Source organism: Rhamphochromis longiceps, linkage group LG7, assembly GCF_057381845.1.
Source record: "Rhamphochromis longiceps isolate RC_006_pf linkage group LG7, R_longiceps_female_GT1.1, whole genome shotgun sequence".
Lineage (NCBI taxonomy): Eukaryota > Metazoa > Chordata > Actinopteri > Cichliformes > Cichlidae > Rhamphochromis > Rhamphochromis longiceps.
Window position 1 is genome coordinate 54,541,140 of NC_140563.1, and position 21,771 is coordinate 54,562,910.

The following is a 21,771-nucleotide window of genomic DNA, read 5'->3' on the forward strand; positions in this document are numbered from 1 at the left end:
TGGCTGTAGACTCTCACTGCTGTACCTCTCACCTGACCTCTGATGTACATGTTGATGATGATTTGAAGCAAAAATTTCAAATTTAGATTCGTTATTCCATAAAACCGGATTTTTGCATTCCAGTTCTCATTTGATTTGGCATATGCTGGCCTTTTCTCCACGTTTTCCTTCCTTAAGAACGCCCTCTGGGGAGCCACCCTTCTACTGAGACTTTTTTCATTGTTTCTTAATGACATGACTTTGAGATACTGTTCATCTGCTACGGAAAAAAGATTGGGTATGCCACTTTTTCTTTTGCCCTGCATTTGTCCTGTTTCCTCAAATTCTTTAAGGACACACTGCAGACCATGATGAGATATGCAAAGATTTAGGTGATAGCTCTTTGGGACTCACCTTGTTGGTGCAAAAACAGTGTTTTATGCCTGTAACTGCCTTATCTTTTGGGATATGGGGACAAATTGTGTGTTTTTTGCAACAGACTGTTAGCAACAAAATGCCCTAAAGATACATTTTAAAATTGATTCTTTGCCAAGTTGTCTGTTATGTTTACACACAATACTGTTTCATCTTTTTTTTCAGTTAGGTGCTTTTTTTTTTATGTTTGAACGATTCATAGGTCAGTGTTAAGTGGCTTGCCAAAGAAGCCCTTCCTATAAAAATGGTCAATTACTAGACTGAAAATCAGTGAAAAAGCAACCAAAGTCCAAAGAACACATTTGAAAGGCATTCAGAAATCCTGGCGAATGATTGTTCAAGAGTCTGGCTTCTTGGAAGCAAGAATGAGGGGTGACTTGAGAGTTTTTGCACAGTACTGCATCCTTCAATAAAACGTCACTTACAAGCCTGAATAAAATTTGTGCTAACGTTAGATAGATAGATCTTGGAATGTAGATGTTACTTTAATATCCAACAACATTTCACACTGAATAAGAATCTTTTTTCAGGATTGTGTTTCACAGTAAGTTGAATTTCACTCCGATGGTCATAAAAGTGACATTACATTACAGTACTTTTTTTTTCTACTTTGGAGCAGCTGTGTAGAGGTGTGATAGTGGATACAGTGGTCAGAGGATGTTGAATATGGGGCCATAAGTCATCCTAACCCATGTCATGATCTTTATGTAACATTTTTAATTCTTTTTTTGTTCCTTTTAGAATGGAGGATGAGGCAGTCTTGGACAGAGGAGCCTCGTTTGTCAAACATATCTGTGATGAAGAGGAAGTGGAAGGTAAAGACACATTGCAGCCCACTATCTTTAGCTTTACGTGATAAGTGTAATGTATTCCCATTTTTTCCACACATACTATATGCAGTCCTGTGCAAGCAAATGTGAAACCAGTCATTTCTTTCACCCTCCAGAGTATCAGTGCAGAATTAGACATATAGGATAAACATTATCCACTTCCTCTAACGTTTCTGTACAGGAAGATGTCTCTTCAAGTTGTCTAATCCTTTCCAGTTCTGGCTGTCAGCTAAACCCGCAAAAGAATGCATCTGGAGACACCCATATGAATTTACTGAGGCATCCACATACTTCACGAAACCACTTCTTTTAGATGAACACAAAGCAAAAATACTTGGGGATTATGTCGAGCTGCTTGTGTGTAAGCAGTAGCTGCAAGAGCCTCCTGTGCTCGCCTGCACAGGAGTCTGAAAGAAGAGCGTGGTTTTGTGTTGGCCTTTTGTTTTCTGCAAGAAAACAAGGCTAACCATCAAGTATGAAAGATTATTTAACCCTAAAAGAAATGTTTGTGAAATGCATGGGTGAAGAGAGCTGCATCACTAACTGGGTCAGTTAATCTCAGTCTTCTCACACCCACTATTCTTTCTAATTACTTCCTGGAGACATTAAATCATCATTTCCTGTACGAGTCTCTGTGTAGGAAGTCACTGGCATTTCTTTAATTTTGCAATTTGATGGCATACTGTGAGAGGAAATAGAAATGTTTTAACATTTCACACTACATCACACTACAGCGGCAGTTTTTCTCCTGTCGGTGGACGACGCAGATTACCCAGTTTTTGGGATTAAAGTGATTTATTTTCTCTCCCGTGTTTGTCATCTGATCTGCTTGCTCTCTGCTTTATGTTGTGACAGGTCATCACACTGTGTACATCGGTGTCCACGTTCCCAAGAGCTACCACAGGAGGAGGCGCCACAGACGCAGGCCTAGCCACAAGGAGAAGCGGGAACGACCTGAACAGAGCGCAGAAGGGTCCAAGTCCGACGGGGAGAATGTAGACATCAGCGTCCTCAAACCTCTCAGTGAGTCGTGGTGACACTAACATGACGTTTAGTAAAAACAGTGTGCATGAAATCATCTATGAGAGCCACGTTGGTGATGGATAAATCGCTCCTGAGATGAGCTTTAAGTCATCTGGATTAAGTCCAGTGCAAATTACAGCCTACAAGATATCAGTTTTCCCTAGTAAGGAGGCAGAGCAATGAGGGGTGGGTGGGGTGCGAGGGGCTCTCTTTCTTTAAGCAGCAGCCTGCACTCAAGTGAATAAATGCAGCAGGGGAATGGGAACATGCTGAGCACTAATCTGAAAATGACGCTGGAATAGCTTAATGTGTGTAAAGTAAACAAAAGGGGGGGGGTGTTACCTGTCACCTGATGATTAAACACGGCACTCTGAGATTTGTGGGAAAGGATTCTCAGAAGCTAAGTGGTAAAACGGAAGATTTAGCACAAATGGCAAGATATAGAGATGTTAAACGAGATCCTTAAGACCAAATGACAAAGTAGTACTCATACGGTGTCTGTGTGGATGAAAAAAGACTGCAAGATTGTCAACAGTATTCTAATCTTACTGTTGCTATAGGGCAAATACACCCGGTCTGTCCCTATAGAGAGGCTTAGAAAGCTGACATGGTTGAACCATTAATCCCCTGATTGTTTTCTACAGCCTGAGGAATTAAAACAGACAGAAATTGCATTTAATGAGGAAGAAGGGACATTTTTTTAATTAGGTAAAACAGGTGGGAAAATCTGAACCTCACAGTCTTCAATGGCAACACTATGATTTGGCTTCAGTGTATAGTAAATGCGTGTAATTGTAATAGAGAGCCCCAAAGTTGTACCTCCTCTTGGGTAAATCATCGTTTTTGTTTTTAAGAGTCCCAAAACGTTACATCTGGTATGAGCAAGATTCACAATTATCATTACTGGAATTCACCATAAAATGATGCTGGAAACTGGTACAATAAGCTGGTGAATTTGTTGTGTGTGGTGGTGTCGGATATATTTGAGCAAGGGATTTGCCGCTTGACTCATCAGGGCATGTGTGAACAATGACAACAGGGCCACAAAGGCCAATAGGATCAAGGTAAACTGGTATTTCCACTGATATTTAAAGTTCAGATGAATCCTTAAAGGGTACCTGTTCAGTTTCATATTTAAACCTGAGACTCCAAATAGTTTCTTTAGGTGATCCGAAGTTCAGAATAACCCTTATTTAGCTCACTATCAAAAGCTAGTTTTTTGCCAGGCTTGCATCAGTACATGTATATCAGTAGAAGTTTACACAGCCAGTAAAAAAGGAAAGGGTACGACTTTCAACATGTTTTTATGGGTCAGGCACTTTAACTCACATTAATATCAATCATAGGGGCTTTTATTGGAAACATATACATTTAAAAGGAAAAGAATTGAAAGGCAAGGCAGCACTTTACATCAAAGGAATGAACGGCCCCACCTGCGATTCACAGCGACTACTTGATAATGATTCCTTGGACATTGCAAACAACCATGTGTTGTGACACATCTTTCACCCTCAGTTAATGGTTCAGATCAGTATAAGTGCGGCAGTTAGGAAATAAAAACTTGCCATTTCTTAAAACGTAAACCCTGTAGAGAGCGTTACATGTAAGGTGCGTATTTGTCCAACAGTCACCACAAAGCACAAATGGCATTTCTCAAACGACCAGTAAATAAATCTAAATCTAAAACCATATGAACATGCAAACGTGTGCAAAAACTGGCCTCGATCATGCAGTTTCTGTATGGAAATGCACAGAAAAAGAAACAATATTTTTAATTTGAAGCAAATATTTAATCAGTCGCCATATAAATGTTGCAAATCATGGTAGCCCTAGGTAGTTTATAGAGTTTCATCAAGAATAAACCAATCGTACACACCGTACAATTATTCTAGTGGTATGATGATGATGCTGGGCTTTGGTGTAGACCCTGAGTTCATACATTGTGTAAAACAAGCTGATTTAGCTTGTATATTAACCCTTAGGTCAGCTTTCTTCTTGACTTGTAATTTTTGAACAGAGGGTGGGTGGGTGCAGTGCTTACGTAACCATCTTAAGGATATCCCCTTGTTTTGACATCAAATATCGCCCCCAACCTCCTACACAAGACCGCAATCACAAGTTGTATAAGCATTCAAAAGACTACAATCAAACAAAAGTTCAAAGACAGTGAGCAGAGTTTCATAACAATAGGCACCTTGTGTGGACAAATAATAGAGGTGAAGGTGAATAGAGTGATGCTATGATTTGGAGTGACACCATTGAACGAGGTATACTGGAAGAGGCGATCCACCAGGAAACTGTGAAGCATTCCAGAATTATTTGTAAGACAGCCAGTAGATTCATTGTTCCTCCTTCAACTGTAGAATGAAAATAGAAACCTATTAGTTTGAGAAACGTACCACAAATATAAATTTTCTGTGTCACCAAAGGACTAGTTTGTGAATTGTTACCTTCCTTCTAATCAGAGGGTTGTTGACTGGCTGCTCCAGTCTGCATGCCAAAGTATAATTGGGCAAGATATTATAGATTTAAGAGTGCTCTGAGTTCCCAAGCAGAGTAGAAAATCACCATGTAAGAAGGAGTCCATTTACCATTCCTTAAAGTACAGCCAGTTCCTAAAAGTAGACACGAGTTGGAGATTTAAAAATGAAATGCACGACTCGGGGTTGGGCTCCATTATCAAGAAACGGGAGAGAGTCTGAAGGGATCTGCATGAATGGGTGAATAAAGCACGAGTAGATACAATGATAGGCATTGTCCATTGACCACTTTTTGGCTTTGTTGACAATTTACAATTGCATCTTTCTTGGTTTTGCCGGCGTAACATTGAGTTGTCTTTTCACAGGCTCTCACAGCAGCCCCACAGCTGAGTAATCTTCTCTCCTCTGACGCTGTAATCCTCTGTTACACCTTATGCTCAGATGTAAACCAGCCTGAGTGCTTAGTCATTCAAAGGTGCCACAATATGAGAGGAGCTTTGTTCCCATTAATCTCTCTCTATCTACAGTAGGTGTCATGGGCCCTGCCTGATTACTTTCTGAGTCATGCAAACTCCACCGACTTTAAGTAAACGCGGAAAAAACTAACATCAGCTTACATAAGAATAACTTCTTTATCAATTAGTTGATTTTTTTTTTTTAAAATACTCTCAGACTTGTGACATAAGGTGACATAGAGACAGATATGTCTAGAGAATGCAATCAGAGACTGTAGTTTGTTTTCTCAGTTAGTAAGAGCTTTATTACTTGTTACATTTGGATAAAACTTATATAGCACCAAATTACAACCTGTCCTCTCAGGACACCTAGAGTAGCAACTAAAGTCATGACCTTACGGTTTTACAGAGAGAAATTGCTGTTTTGATTTTTTTTTTTTTTTTTTTTTTGCTGGATAGAGGCCAATGGCAAGAAGCAGCCTCAGGGAACATCTGTCACCACAACCGGCTGGGGTGAGGAGAAAGTGAAAAGATGAGCACAGAGCGACAACATTCACTAGTACAGCAAGTAACAACAGATCAGGAACATGCAGCTCCAGAAGCAACTATATGTGCAGAAAGGTTACGTGCAGAGAGAAGAGAAAAAGTTAATAATATGCAGTAGCACCATAAAATCCAAGGGAAGCAGATATTATAGGAGAGTTGCTAAGTGCATCATGTGAGGCCTCCCTGCAACTGGGCCTAATGCAGCAAAACTTATCAATGAAACTTGAACAGAAAAAAAGTGTTTGACACCTAATCTTAAAAGTGAAAAGAGTCTATGTTTCTTAAACCAAATTAGGAGCTGGTTCCACTGGAGAAGAGCCTGATAGCTGAATGCTGTGCCTCCCATCATACGTTTGGAAACTCTGAGAATCAGAAATAGGGCTGCACTCTGAGAGTCACGTGCTCTTTTGGGAATATAAGGTGCTACGAGGTCTTTAAGACACAATGGAGGCATGGTTATTTAGGACATACTCAAGTAGAGGAATTTTATATTTAAATCTTGATTTAACAGGGGGAGCCAACAAAGACTAACCAAAATGGGAGGAATCTCAAGAATTACAATTGTCCAGCCTGGAAGTAATAAATGCGAGGTAGTTTTTCACCATCACCCTGAGAAAGTATGTTTTTAATTTAAGTAAGAGTAAGAAGATAATAGAAGGCAGTCCTAGAGGTTTGTTTACTGTGTGAATTTTTCTGAACGAAAAGGACCTGATGTTCCTTCCTAGTGGTCTTGGAGTTTAAGGTACTTCCATCCAGAGAAAGTATTTGGTTGGATGGCATGTTTCCTAAATCTTTACAGCCAAATATGATCGCTTCACGATTCTGAATTTATTAGGAGAAAAGTACATGTCATCCAAGCCCTAATGTCTTTAACAAATAGTCCAACTTATTTACATCTCCTGGTTTTATAGCTGTGCAGAAGAGCATATACGATGAAAATTATCAGTTGTATCCTTTCTAGTATTTGTGATCTTTGATTAAAGCCATTATTTGTGATAGCAGCTCTTTTCTTTGGCTTTGCTTGCCAGAAGGACAACATCATTTGTCATTTGTAAAATGCCTTTCTTTGGTTACACCATTTTGATGTACTGTGATGGTATTTTCCTATCTAAAAATGAATTTAATGCAATGTTGAGGCCATCATTCTCAACTGTTCAGCTACTATAGTGATTTAATTTGTAGTGATTAAAAACCTTGAGCATTCAGATGAAAACTAAGAGTAATGACAGGGGCATGATTCATTGCAAGAAATAAACTTGTCAAGGGCTTTTCAATTTGGGTGTCAGAGAATAATAATAATAATAATAATAATAATAATAATAATAATGGATTGCATTTCTATATAAATGAGAGTAACGCTTAAAATCTTAGCTCTTGGGTTTTACAAATAACCCCATCTTAACTTACAAACCTAATAGCACTGTATCACCCCAAAAGAGCACTTTGCTCTCAGATTTAGGCTCCTAGGGAATTGAATTTAAAAGTAGAATGGAAGGCAGAGCCTTCAGCTTTCAGGCGCCTCTTCCGTGGAATCAGTTCCTCGTTAGATTCAGGAGACAGACGACCCTCTACTTTTAAGATTAGGCTTAAAACTTTTCCTTTTTGATAAAGCTTATAGTTAGGCTTCCAATGATGCATTTAGCATTTCTTCTCCACTCCCCTTTTTACACTATCTATGTGATTATATGCCACTCTGCATTTAACCATTAGTTATTATCAATCTCTGGCAAGCTTCCACAGCATGTCTTTTGTCCTGTCTCCCTCTCCTCATCCCTAACCGCTCCCCCTCCCTGAGCCTGGGTCTACTGGAGGTTTCTTCGTGTTAAAAACTGGAGTTTTTCCTTCTCATTGTTGCCAAGTGTTTGCTCATAGGGGGTTCCACAGAGTTGATTACAGACTGGAAAATCAGTGGGCAGCAGGAGAGCAGACCTAACACAGAAGCTCAAACTGAATCTGTCATCCATATTTAAATGTCCGTTCTAGCTCACACACAACACACACACATAAACAAACTCCCACGTTCCCATACTACTGTATCTCTCTAAAAGATCTTAACTGCAAACAGTGTTTGAAGGTTGAATAAGAGGGCAGACTCTACTGCGTGATGAGCTACTCTTGGCATAAACATTTTTTTCCCTCTTGAGTGAACCACCTTTTATATTTTTTTGTTACCCTATTAAATGAAGGTGTGCATGTTGCCTCTACCTGAGATGCTTTACTCTCCCTGTTAGGAGTTTTCAACTGATGTGTGCAAATGTCAAGCAGAGCTTTGGCTATGGGGGTTGTGCTGTCACAGAACATGAGCATACAGTGTAACAAGATTGTCCCAGACAACTAAAGCCCCAGTTGAAAGTGCACATACTGACAGATATATGTAGCCCTACACTTGTAAGATTTTCCACTGCTTTGACCGATCTAAACCCACATAATCCCGTTGATTCTGGCAAAAACTGTAGAGCAGACGACTCAAAAGTTGCGTGTAACCACAACAAAGGCCTGGTTTTCATTGGTAACACCAGCTGTGAAACGTAAGAGGCGAAGAGTGTTTTGTACACCATATGGTGTCAGTAAGTCATATTTGCAAAAGGACAGCAGAAAGGTGCTGTGGGTGTGAGGATCTCCTATGTTTTGGTTTTGCATCCTTACTGAAGGTTCATGCATGGGATCCTAAAGGTGTTTCATGCCCCTTTTGAGTCATTGGTCTTAACCTTCACATGACCTATTATTAGATGCGCTGTCTATATTAGAACAGTTCCAGCTGTACTATTTTAAAAACAAACAATCTAAATTAAGCTTTGGTGCGCTGTTTAAGGATTAAAAGGTTACAGGTGCCGTTACGTTCTTAAGCTATCAACCTGCAGAATCCTGACTGGTACAGTAAATCAAGGCACCTTCATAAATAGCCTCTTGTGTCTTGCTCTTGACCTCCACTTCGTTGCCTTACTTCATCGTTGCACAACTTTCGCAGAAGAGTTAACAAGAACAAGCAGTTCTCACATTTCATTTTGTCAAGATTCTTGTTAAACCCGGAGATTGCTGTTTTATTTTTGGTTATCAGAACAAGATCATAACTTGCATAAATAAACACTGGTTACATAATTTATTATGAATAATAAAAAGAAAAATCTATATGCCTAGGCTGTCTTACTGTGGAGGTCACATCACCTTTCTTGATGTCATATTCCTTAATGGTCTTCGTGTTTCTGATTGAAGTAATAGAAGTAGAAGATAAACATTCAGGGGAGGTTATCAATGCATGAGTGTGCTGATTTAAAAAAAAATCTTGGTTAACTTTCTCAGAAGGAAGTAAAATGTGTTTTACTGAAAATCTTGTGTTGTCAGGCTGTTTCCTTCCAGCTAAGATAACACTGTTCTTTTTACAGGGTCATGTGCTTTCACCTTATTCGCAGCGCAATCTGCCCCCCACAAAATCTTTAAAGCTACCTGAAATGCTAAAAAACATACTATGTAACATCCCAACCAGGCTGCAGCTGTTTTGAATAGTAATTAAAACCTCTGATGTTTCTCTAACAGTGAGAGATGATATTCGAGCAGTTGCAGTTTAAGCAAGTCTGCTATGCAAGATATACTGTGGTCTCACGCTTACAGAAAATACTGTTTTGATGTCAGACAGATGCATGCCAGATTGTCAGACCAGTCAGCTGTTTGAGCTTTCTATTCTGTGCATGATTATGCAGCTGCAATTTCTTTCCTATACAGGAAACCTTAAGTTCTGCACAGCAGGCATCTGTGTAGCTTCACACAATGACAGCAACTACACTGCTGATTTGTTTGTCCACTAACTCAATTCTTTCTGCTTGCAGTTTCTCCTGCTGAGAGAATCCGGTTTATCCTGGGAGAGGAGGATGATGGCCCACCACCTCCCCAACTCTTCACTGAGCTGGATGAGCTTCTGGAAGTGGACGGGCAGGAGATGGAGTGGAAGGAAACTGCCAGGTGAGCTGCTAAGGCAAATGTGCTTACAGCTTATCCCCCCCCCCCATTTCACTTTAAGAGCCATGGGAAGTGGCTCACCATCCCGTGACTGGAACACAATCCCTTATAAATAATCATGTTTTGTGTGTGTAGGGAAATAGGCAGTGCCCTAGTGAACTCCCAGTCTACTCTTATCTGATCGAGATCTATAGTACCTGATCTGTGAGACCCGGAAAAGGCAGCAACTCCCACATGATCAAAACAGGCCTCAAGTATACAGGGACATGTGAACTTTTGGCATGTATAAGTGGAATCACTACACTTGTTAATGGATTTCTTTTAATTCACCTGTGGCGTGCTCAGTATTACAATAAATCATCAGTTATTCCAGCTAATCAAGCTAACATTGTGCGACTTTCATATAGAATTATTATTTTCAAATGTTCCTGGAAGACTATCAGTAAATTTTATCTTAAACCTGACCTTCTCTGATTTGACCTACTTACCCTGTTCACTGCAGTGCTACTGATTACATGGGGGGGGGGGCGTGTTACCTTGGTATAACTTACAGTGTTGGCTTTTGTCATGGATTAGGAGGTAGTACTTTATAATACACAATGGTTGTTGTTATTATCATTATTAAGCTAACAAACCAGCAGATATACAACATCATGAACGCTTCAACTTTGTTTGTCTTTTCTGACTAAATCTGATCACTGAGCAGCAATTAAATCAAATGTAAGACTGACCAGTTACTTAGTGTTTGAGGTAATCCTGAAGTAACGATTAATGTCACCTACTCTGACCCCTCAAGTAAAGTGAAGCTTCATGCTGAGGACTACCTTGTTACTTTAGCATTACGTTTCCATTACTTGCTATTCCTTTGTCCGACGTAACCAAGTAAAGGAATTCAGTGAATTCAAAAATCTCAGCACCTTTTGTCAGTTTTTGCACAGATAAGTGTTGTGTCAAGCTTTGTCTATGGAGCGTTCTTTGAGAAGCATCGAAACAACGATAAGGAGCTGTTGTGTTTTTCTGATTCTTTGTCTCATTTTGTAAAAAGAGCAATGGGATTACACGGAAGGACATGTAAGTGAATGCCTTAGGACTCGCATTGTCTCCGTGGCCAAACTCTTCCCACAGCAAGACGGCCCGTCACAGACACGTGGACCGCAGCCAACCAGAGAGATACTCTATCCCCAGTGGAAACTCCATCCCCAGGCCTCATGAGAATGGTTCTTTGTAGTGGTGACATCTGAGGCATTATTATTAAAAAGAGTCCTTGTCCTGAGCCTTACCTTCGAGGCTGAGCTTATCCGTGGCAACAAAGTTGAAACGTTAAAATGGGATCTTGTTTGAACGCCGTTTCCGAGCAATGTGTGGTCTAAAGTTTCCAGAGAAGGCTGTCACCATTCCAGTGAATAGCATGCTTTCTAAAGTCTAGTGATTTATTTTTTATTTCTACGCGTTTCTGCATCCCACATTTATGCATTGTGAAGTGTGACAGCTTCAAAACATTGCACTGCTGTTTTGTAAAGAGGACAGAATCCATATTGTCGCCATTTGTTTTCCGCCTTTGTTTATTTTTAAACCTCCGTTACCTTTGATTTTGACCTCAACCTTCAGGTTGAAGATGAAAAAAGATGATGGATCGTACATTCTTCTGCTTCTGAGCACAGTCACTTGTCCAATTCCGGTATGGTTCACGCATATTTTGCCTCTTCTTTATTTTCTCCCACTCTGACCAGGTGGATCAAGTTTGAGGAGAAGGTGGAGAAGGGAGGTGAACGCTGGAGCAAACCTCATGTGGCCACGCTGTCCTTGCATAGTTTGATGGAGCTGAAAACCTTTATCGAGAAGGGCACGATCGTGCTGGATCTGGAGGCCAACTCGCTGCCACAGATTGTCGGTGCGTGAGGTTGACTAGATCGAAAGTGCTCCTGAAGGTTTAGAAAAGCCCAACTGCTACTTACGCTTTTCAATCTGTCCCCTCTAACAGAAATGATCACTGACAGCCAGATTGAGAGTGGTCAGTTGAAGGCAGACCTGAAGGAGAAGGTTACATACACCTTGCTGAGGAAGCATCGGCACCAGACCAAGAAGTCCAACTTGCGCTCTCTTGCAGATATTGGCAAGACTGTTTCCAGTGCAAGCAGGATATTTTCTAGCCAGGAGACTGGTAATGCAGAAACTCTTATTTCTCCTTATCAACTCAAACACCTTCTCCTAATTTTTCTGTTCATTTTTAACTCTTACTGTTTTAGGCTTTTCTTTTTTTAACACAAACCTGTCCCCTTTCCCTTTCTGTTTCTCCTCCCCCTCCCCCCTATCTTACTGTACTTCTTTTCCTCTCTTTTTTTCTTTCCTCCCACGGGGGTCTGTACTTTCTGACTTCCTGCATCTGGGGTGCAATAGCCCGCAACCCCCTCGAGCACCCTGTGCCTTGTTTAAACCCACAAGACTCAGAGGAACCATGTGAGGTCATGAGGAGCTCCAGCATGGGATACCTCTGTAAGTGAGGTCATAGCCCTCCAGCTGAAAGCAGCATTGTTGGAATGTAGTCCCATGGAAGGCTTGTGTGAATGGAGATAGACAATTGTAAATTAGAGAGGAAAAAAATGCAATAGTGTTGAAGTTTCATTAAGTCAACTGTGTTAAAAAAAAAAAAAAAAAGGCTTAATGTGTTTATTCATGAAATCAGCCTGGAAACGTATGTGGTGGACAAAAGCTAAATATTCATTTTGCCGTAAATCAAATAGTGATAGACTAATGTTCTCCACCATTGTCAGTAGCAGAATTTCTAACCGAGTTCCAGAGTTTACATTCTCAGTTGTCTGCCAGCCGTTGCTCAAACAACTATTTACGTGTATAAACAGCAGACCTAAAGCAGTCATCTATCATGCTCTCTTGTCTCTGACTGTCTGACATTTGTCCTAAGTCTTAAGCCCTGACACATTTAGCTTATTTCTCAGGTTTCCGTCTCTTTTCAGCCTCTTTCTCAGCCAAAAATATCTTCTTCTTTTTTTCTTTTTTTTTTTTTTAAAAAGTTCTGCGTTCTTGCCCGTCATCCTCTTTGATCCTAACAGAATCTCCCCTCTCTGCAGGTAGTCCAACTACAACCCACCGAAACCTCACCTCCAACAGCCTGAGTGACTTCTCTGATAAGCCAGAGAAAGATCAGGTAATGTGTTTCGATGTGTTATTTGCATAGAGTCATATGGGTTTTGCACCACCGCTGTCAATGTTCACAAAGCAGCACTTAGAAAGGGCATCTACTGGGCTGTATGAGTGCTTCAGCATGCTGCAACGTAGACTGGAGACTGACCCCAGAGTATGTAGAAACATTAGCTTTATTAGTGTTTATCCACACTTTGTCAGGTGTAGACAATTGGCAGTTAAGCCATGGCAGCACCCGATTCTCTTGCACTGGCACTGCAAGGTGGAGGGCGTAACACATGTGAGCCCCAGATGCTAATAAATAAGACACCTTCCATTCTTCTCTCTGGTCTGAGTAACAACAGCTTACTGTCTTTGTCGTGTGAGTTTCTGTCATCCGCTGTAGTTTCTTTCGCTGCCGTGACTCATGACAACTGTAAATGGGCTGTATTGTCTGTGTTTTTCTGCAATCACGGAAGTAGTTAAACAGTAACTGAAATCACCCTCAAGCAACTGTTTATAAAACTGTGCATTGGTCAAAATGGTGTGTTTTTCTTTAAGATTTTAACAAGGGCTTTGTTAATCATCTCCCTTAGTTGATGTAAGTTTTTACAGGCTCAGTTTAGATCTCTATGAATCCAGACTGAGGATGTATGCTTATTGGACGGCATAAAATCAAACTGCTGTTCAGCACATAATTGAAGGAAGGGCAGGTACTGCCTGTTCCTACACACTTATACTGACATCAACAAAGCACACCACTAGGTTTGCATGTACATGATACCCTAATCACTTCTACAAGAGGAAATTTGTAGCCTAACCCTAACCCCCCTCCCACCTCCATGATTACAGCTGAAGAATAAGTTCATGAAAAAATTGCCCCGCGATGCTGAGGCTTCAAACGTGCTGGTCGGGGAGGTAGATTTCCTGGAAACCCCCTTTGTGGCTTTTGTCCGTCTGCAGCAGGCTGTCATGCTTGGGGCACTCACTGAGGTCCCTGTGCCCACCAGGTAAAATCGTCCAAGGTCCAACTTGCAACATTCGAAACACTGGCCAAAGTCTTTGAGATTCTCACTTTGTCACATCTCATTTTCTCATCTTTGTTTAGATTTCTCTTCGTCCTTTTGGGTCCCAAGGGCAAAGCTAAATCATATCATGAGATAGGAAGAGCCATCGCTACCCTGATGTCAGATGAGGTATGAAGTAACTTCGTATTTGTTGGTTTAATTTCTCTTGTGGACTAAATTTTGAACTGATTGTAATAATATGACCCACAATGGAGACTGACTGACTACCGGTACTTTTTTTTTTTTTTTTTTTTTTTTACTAGTTTTACTGTTTTAACACATTAGATTTAACTTAACTAGCCTCTGACTGGTTGTGAACTTAAGATGATGGTTTTGGGCTATCCAGTTGCATTCATTAAATTAATGTTAACCCTTCCTGTTGCCAATTGTGGTTGGAGTCAAGTCTTTGTTTTTCTTGTATCATTATGTCTCAGTGAATGGTCTGTCCAACTGAGAGGTTAATTGTTAATCTCTGTGTTACAACTTTTTGACCCACGTTTGTTTTGGCATAAGCAGATCATATGCAAAGAAAAATGACAGGTTTTTTAACCTGCTCCACCTTTAAACATCTCTGTGTCTCTGCTGTGTAGCTTCACTCCTGGCTTAACGTCTCAGTGTTGTCAGGAATGTTAGCTGATAGCTCATAACATTCTTAATCCTGAGATCACCTGGCGGGCAATTTCCCACAGGCCTCAGCTCTTTCCAACATATCTTTCGAGTAAACACGGTGAGATAGGAAGTGTTTTTCCAGGATTTCCTCAAGTTAAACTTTACTCCCATGAAAACTTTATGAGCCGTTCTCAGCCGTTTTTGAGTCATCCCCTCGTAGTACTATCCTGCATGCCTGTTTCACTGCTCGTGAGACGCACAGATATTGATTCATTATTTGGGTACATGGTAATTAGAATATTATGAACGTTTTGTTATGCTACTTTGTTAGAGTTAGGGGACACAGTGAATTGTTGGTTACTAAAGCTCCACTTATGCTTGTGTGCTGGCAGGTATTCCACGATATTGCTTATAAAGCAAAGGACAGGCAGGACCTGCTGGCTGGTATCGAGGAGTTCCTGGATGAGGTCATTGTCCTGCCCCCTGGCGAGTGGGACCCTGATATCAGGATAGAGCCACCAAAGTCCCTGCCTTCTTCGGACAAGAGGTCCGCTGCTAATCCACCTAATCCCAATGAATGATGTCGCTGCATATAAATCTGTTAAATCTACAAAATGTTATGTGAACATAGACGTATTTATGCAGACGTAAAAATAAAAGGGGGGTTGGGCAGTATTAATGTTTGTCCAACATGATTTTTTTTCTACTTTGGTGCTGTGCTGACGTCTGTATGGCTTTCCATATGTATATCAGCGCCAGGGGACTCAAAAGCACTGTTTTTTTTGTTTTTGTGGAAGTTGGACGAGCAGCAGCAAATCAAGAGAACGTGGGCTTTAGAGAAAATGAGAAATTTTTGGGCTTTAGAGAAATGCACTCAATGCACTGGAGTGTCATGGGACACTCAGTGCATCCCATCATGCACCAAGTGTCACTGTATTTAGATGCCACCCAACACCAGTTATTATTAATCTTTTTTTTTCTCTTTTACTCAGCCTTTTGCCCTCTCTCCTTTCTCTCAACAGACCATGGCAGATGGTTGTGTTCTGTAGGAGGTTTCTTCCTGTTAAAAGGGAGTTTTTTTTTCTTGCTACTGTCTCAAAGTTGAGCAGTGTTTTAAAGACGACAAACTAGGATCCTTTGTTACACAGTTATACATAAAGTTTCAACATAAGCTGCAGGCCAAGTGCAGGTCAACCTTTTCAGAAACTGAGAATCTTACTTCTTCTCTCAAACCTTAGATAATCTCTTATTTCACCGATGTGATTAAAGACTATTGTAAATAAAAATGTATGCAGCTTGTATTAGATATGCATTATGCACTTGCATGTATATTTACGGTTTATTTGCCGTGATTTTCTGTTTTTGATGGTAGAAACATGACAGCGATCCTGCGATCTTCATGCTTGAGTTAACTGAAAGCTTGTGGGCTTTTATTTGTTTGCTTTCTGTTTTTAAAGGAAGAACATGTACACCGGATTAGAGGCACCTCAGATGAATGGCGACACTCCCCATGACACAGGACATGGAGGGGGTGGAGGACACCAAGTTGGAGAGGAGCTTCAGCGCACTGGAAAGTAATTGTGAAAATACTGTAGAGATAAAAAAATAAAAAAGAGGAAAAAAAACACAGAGGAAGAATACGCGAGGCGAACTATATTATGCTTGCTAACTTTAATGTCTCCTACTTGAAGGTTTTGTGGAGGTCTCATCTTGGATGTGAAGCGGAAATTGCCCTTTTTCGCCAGCGACTTCTATGATGCGCTGAACATCCAGTCTCTGTCTGCCATCTTGTTCATCTATTTGGGCACAGTCACCAATGCGATCACCTTTGGAGGTCTGCTTGGAGATGCTACAGAAAACATGCAGGTAATACCTCCCTCATCCCTTTGTGTTTAAACCCAGCATTCACACCGCTCTGGCATTTCTAAGACTGCTAAAACCTTTTGTTAGAGCCTAACTTGACATGCTTGTGTTTTATCGGTGACATGAAGAAAGTCAGACTCTGATGATTCAAAAGCTTGTGTTTGCTCCCTGCCGATGTCTCATCAGTCAAACAATCTCAGCAAAAACATTGCAGCATTGTGTGATTTCCTTTTTATGTGTATTTTTCTTTCTCATAGCCGTGGCTCTTCGCCGATGCTCTCTGGAATGCTGGTGTTTCTGCTTTTTGTTGACTTTATATTTATGCTTTTCTGCCAATGTGATTGCCTCACTGTTGTTTGTTGCTACTTGACTGTTTACACCGATACATTGTGTCACACAGTGTACTCCTCTGTTTTGAAGCAGTCTATTATTTCAACATTTTCAAAGAGATTCTCAGCTGACTAAAGCCCCTTATTGTTGCTCATGCACAGTGTGAATGTGACAAGGTTAAAGAGCTGATAAACAATGATAAACTGTCTCGATTTCCCAAATCCTTGCCCAACTCTAAATTTCTCCTCTGCTCACATGTGTGGGATTTGTCTCTTGCATTCTTCTACCTCTCACTCTCATAGCACATATTTCTGTCTGCCGTAAGCAAACACTGTCCATTTATGAGTTTCAGACTGAATTTATTTGCACAGTGTTTGCTGCTGTCACCGTCATCATCGATTTAAACCTTTAAACTAACACAACACACTGCAGCAGATAAGCCATGTTAATGTTGAGCTCAGAGGCTCACTCTGGATCCATCTGTCACACCTGCTGTTAGCAGGAAGCGTCGTATGATTGTGATATGTCGGCGTACAGCGCCAACCGCATCCACCCCGATGCCTCTCACAGCGCGGTGTAGAAGTATGGCAGGCTGAATGGTGATGAAGCTGCTTTCTTTGGGCTCTCATGTGACAGAGACCTGAGGAGCACCAGCCTCAGGAGATTTGCCCGGGCTGTAAATAACTACAGATCCAGATTAATCAGCCACAGTAGCCTCGTCACGGCTGTGTTTCTAATGACTCCTCCACCCGCCCCTCCCTTACCAATAGTGGGTTCTCAATACTCCTGCGTCGCTACACCTTCCCACTCAACAGAGGGATTCCCTGCCCTTGCTGGATCTTTCCCCATGTATGCTCACTGCTACAGCATTGTCATTATTAGCTTTTCATCCAGTGCAAGTTGCTTTAAAAAAATAAAGTGTTAAGAAAAACACAAAAACCAACGTGAAGGGAAACTAAACAGGCCTGTCCTGATTGACCAGAACTGCAGCTGAGAATGGGGAAAACACTATTCCTGCGTGAGTAAGTAGGAATTACGCAATAATTAATGGGGAATAAAATGAGAAAGGATGCAGAATATTGTGAGAAGTGTTGTATGTAAAGTTTTCATTCTCCCCCCCCCCCTGCATGTACTGTGTCGTAGGGAGTGCTGGAAAGCTTCCTCGGAACAGCACTGACGGGAGCAGTGTTCTGTCTGCTGGCTGGTCAGCCCCTGACTATTCTCAGCAGCACCGGACCGGTGCTAGTCTTTGAAAGGCTCCTCTTTAGTTTCAGCAAGTGAGTATTTCATGGCTAAAAAGTCACTCAGCTGTACACAAGGGTTAAACAGAGGTCAAAAACAGCAGCAGTAGACTGTTTCAGATATTTGTAGATTACAGTCTCTCCCCAAAGGACAGATGCGTGTGTTTTATAAAGATCGTTGTGACCACTACAAGAGAAGTTAAAAATATAAGCACGAAGAATTCAGGGAGATTACTCACATTTAGTAGTAGGCTGGTGACTTTGGGTCAAAGGTTGCTTCACTGGAACTTTTTATTTATTTATTTTTTGCACTTACTGGTAATAAATGATTGTCACCTGGTTGTGTTTATGAGCTTTCACCTGTTTTGCCTTCTGCTTCCTGTCCCGACTATGTGGAAGACGAGAGCAGCAAGGACACGCCATAATGGTGTGATAGCAGTGCCTAAATTTTAGGTATACGTTATTGTGGGGATAAAATGTCATTTCACCTCAGTTCAAGGGAATTAAATACTGCCTACTCTCACTTCCTTCCAACTACACTGCCTCTCTTACCCCCAAAGGAGTCTTCTAGCGTTACCAAAAACACCACGCTGCATATGTTCCATTATTAATAATTCACTCTCATTTAATTTTACGCTGTGACTGAAGAGTGTTGTGGCGCCTGTGCCCTCTCAATGTTTTCGTGCTTCGAGTCAACTGTTGCCGAGTCAGTGGCAGCTGCTCACTACAGCTGTTGTGGATGCATGTTATCCTACAGCTGCAATAAAGAGAAAAACCTGCTGCCGTTTTCCCTTGGAGGACCCCAGAGCAATATTTATATACCTCTGAGCGCCTTGTATTTTCTGAAAGTGCCGTGAATTCTTGGGTGGATTGTAAAATAAAATATTGAGATGTAAGAGTTCCCTTGCTCACTCTGTGTGAAATGTATCCTCTCCCTCAGAGACAACGGCTTCGACTACCTTGAATTCCGGCTGTGGATCGGACTGTGGTCGGCCATGTTCTGTCTGGTGCTGGTCGCCACAGACGCCAGCTTCCTGGTGCAGTATTTCACACGTTTCACAGAGGAAGGCTTTTCGGCGCTCATCAGCTTCATTTTCATCTACGATGCTTTCAAGAAGATGATAAAGCTGGCCCACTACCACCCGATCAACACTGATTATGATCCCAACCTTGTCACTCAGTACGACTGCCGCTGCATGCCTGGTGCGTAGTCTTTACTATTGCTGCTGCTTCAGATAGAGAGAAGCTACCAGAGTAATAGGAAGAGTTTTACCTTCAACATTAGCAGTGGTATACCTCCACTCTGTTCTAAACCATCTTTTGCCTGAATTTTGGGCTTCTTTTAAAGCAGGGGTTACTCACTGCACATCGTGGGCCACATACAGCCCACTTTTATCTAAAAGGATTTTTAAATATAGTAGTAAAAAAACAAAGGTTTCTGTTATTTATTTGCTTACCTATTACTTTGATGCAATATGAATGAATGAGGGGTGAGGTCTTTAGAGTTAAAAGTAAAAAAAACTTATTCCCCTCCTGTACTTGAGTCTTTACTGTGCCAATTTTGCTCCCCCAGGCCTGATGTTGTCTTAGAGTTTCAGGAATGATGATACCATGTGATGCTGAAAGTTGAATAGTCATATATGGTTTTTGTGTTGGATTAATTTGTCTTTTAATTTAGATTTAAGTTTATTTATTTATTTTTTTGTTTTTTCAGTGAAAATGACAAATGATAGCAGAATGTGTGACCGTGTAGATATCGCTTTCTCAGCACTGCTGAGACACTGTTTTTGTGTCGCGTGACTTGCCAATATTCTTTGACACGGATTTAAAATGGCAAATGCATTTATTAGAAGACGTTTTCTTGTTTTAGTGATAAGATATTATGTTGTTTCTTCACTAGGCAACTCGTCAGAACTCTTTGATCTATCTGCCCTGACAAACAGTACTGATCTGGTATGTAGTGCCCTTGTGTTCAGTAACAATGAGTCAGAATTCACTGCTTCAAAGGCTGTTTTTTTTTTTTTTTTTCTTTTTTCTCTTCAGGCATTTTTTTGGGGGGGTTGAAACTGATAACTGTTTTGTTTTTTCTGTTTCTGCCTTTTTTCATTCCAGCCGGTAAATGCTACCTTGGCATCTCTGACCAAGAAGCAGTGTATGAAGTATGGAGGACAGTTAGTTGGAGAAAGCTGTGGCTACATACCTGACATCACCCTGATGTCTTTCATTTTGTTCCTTGGGACCTACACCTGCTCCATGTCTCTGAAGAAGTTCAAGACGAGCCGCTTCTTCCCCACCCGAGTGAGTGACAGTCACATCGTTTTTCCACATCTAGATGAGTTGTAGCCAGCGTTGTGGTGCATATTTTCCCAGATTTCCCGATTACTTAATATGTGACCACATTTTTATATGTTTCAGTTGCATTTTACTTAAAATTATTGATTCGAAGAAGTCTTTTTTTTTTGCATCTTGGTTTGCATGGAAGTCTTTCTTTGTGGAGTTTGCACATTCTCCCTCTGCCTGTGTGGGTTTCTCCAGGTGCTCCGGTTTATTCCCTAAAGTCTAAAGCCGTGCTTGTTAAGTTAATTGGACGTGGGAGTGTGCAATTGTCTGTCAAGCTGTGTTAGCTTGCCTGCATTTTTTTTTTTTTCAGCACACAAAGAAAAGGGTCAGCACACTTTTCTTCAAAACTTCCAGCCCCACAAACTCAAAGACACTGTCAAACCCTCCTTAAACGTGTCCTCCTTTCTAGGTGAGGAAGCTCATCAGTGACTTTGCGATCATCTTGGCCATCCTTCTCTTCTGCGGTGTGGATGCCTTAGTTGGTGTGGAGACTCCAAAGCTCTTAGTGCCAAGTGAATTCAAGGTAGGCATCTCCCGGAAGTTTGCCAGTGTACTAGAAAGTCCTCATTTCATCGTGACGTTTTGAAATCATTAACTGAATTGTCTTTCAGTGGTGCTCTTTCCTCCGACTACATCTATAATGAATGATGTTTCGGCAAGAAAGCCTGTGTAATTCTTCCAAATCCAAGCATAATGCTTTTCTTTGTAGCACACCCAGGAGGACACAGAGCTTGATTATAGGGGATGTGAGAACATAAACTAGCTCTTCGAGTTGCAACTTTAAATTGCAAGAACAGAGCTACCTTTGTTTGTTCACGGAGTCTTAATTCACTGTTTTTCTGTCATGTAACAATGCACCGGTAATTTCAGATCTGTAATCTTTTTGAGATGATATCGGGGCTTGGATAGTCTGTCTCCAGTGTTTTTAAAAGTCTTTTTTCTTTTCTTTTTTTTTTCCCCATAGCCCACAAGTCCACTGAGGGGCTGGTTTGTTCCTCCTTTTGGAGGAAACCCTTGGTGGGTGTACCTAGCAGCTGCACTTCCTGCTGTGGTTGTCACCATTCTGATATTCATGGACCAACAGATCACCGCTGTAATTGTCAACAGGAAAGAGCACAAACTTAAGGTTGGTGCACCATCTGAAGGCTTAAGAAGAGTGAAATGATTGAATACGTTCAGTAATAAAAAAGAACCAAAAAGAATCCAAACTAAGTATGTAAATTTTTATTTCTGTAGCACATTTAAAACCAAAGTGCAGGACAGCCAAAGCATCAATAGATAAAGCCAAGTTTCATGAAATGACAACAAGAACTTGTCAGTGAATTTCTTTTCAGTACAAGTTTCTAAAGATCAGAAGAATACACAAAGTCAGGAAGATGAAGGGATATAAGACAAAAATGTTGGCCATGAAAATCCAATGAATGAAAATCCAATTCCTGAACAACAATAAGAAGACTCCAACAGTAAACTAAGACTGGACT

General features: G+C 40.9%; 1 protein-coding gene across 2 annotated transcripts in view; it reads left to right on the plus strand.

The window, feature by feature from the left end:
* The window catches only part of LOC146666361 (electrogenic sodium bicarbonate cotransporter 1-like), a 33,617-nt gene that overhangs the window by 4,309 nt on the left and 7,537 nt on the right, over positions 1 to 21,771 (plus strand). Inside the window, exons 2-19 of one of the 2 annotated variants that reach the window (XM_085414347.1) lie at positions 1,156 to 1,229; positions 2,100 to 2,267; positions 9,573 to 9,705; positions 11,433 to 11,593; positions 11,684 to 11,863; positions 12,100 to 12,195; positions 12,789 to 12,865; positions 13,693 to 13,850; positions 13,949 to 14,036; positions 14,909 to 15,063; positions 15,974 to 16,090; positions 16,208 to 16,382; positions 17,853 to 17,986; positions 18,891 to 19,153; positions 19,851 to 19,903; positions 20,063 to 20,248; positions 20,700 to 20,813; positions 21,255 to 21,416. In XM_085414347.1, the coding sequence (XP_085270473.1) occupies positions 1,156 to 1,229; positions 2,100 to 2,267; positions 9,573 to 9,705; positions 11,433 to 11,593; positions 11,684 to 11,863; positions 12,100 to 12,195; positions 12,789 to 12,865; positions 13,693 to 13,850; positions 13,949 to 14,036; positions 14,909 to 15,063; positions 15,974 to 16,090; positions 16,208 to 16,382; positions 17,853 to 17,986; positions 18,891 to 19,153; positions 19,851 to 19,903; positions 20,063 to 20,248; positions 20,700 to 20,813; positions 21,255 to 21,416 (2,494 nt within the window). The remainder of the gene's footprint in view (positions 1 to 1,155; positions 1,230 to 2,099; positions 2,268 to 9,572; positions 9,706 to 11,432; positions 11,594 to 11,683; positions 11,864 to 12,099; positions 12,196 to 12,788; positions 12,866 to 13,692; positions 13,851 to 13,948; positions 14,037 to 14,908; positions 15,064 to 15,973; positions 16,091 to 16,207; positions 16,383 to 17,852; positions 17,987 to 18,890; positions 19,154 to 19,850; positions 19,904 to 20,062; positions 20,249 to 20,699; positions 20,814 to 21,254; positions 21,417 to 21,771) is intronic. The other variant, XM_085414346.1, reaches the window with a different exon arrangement.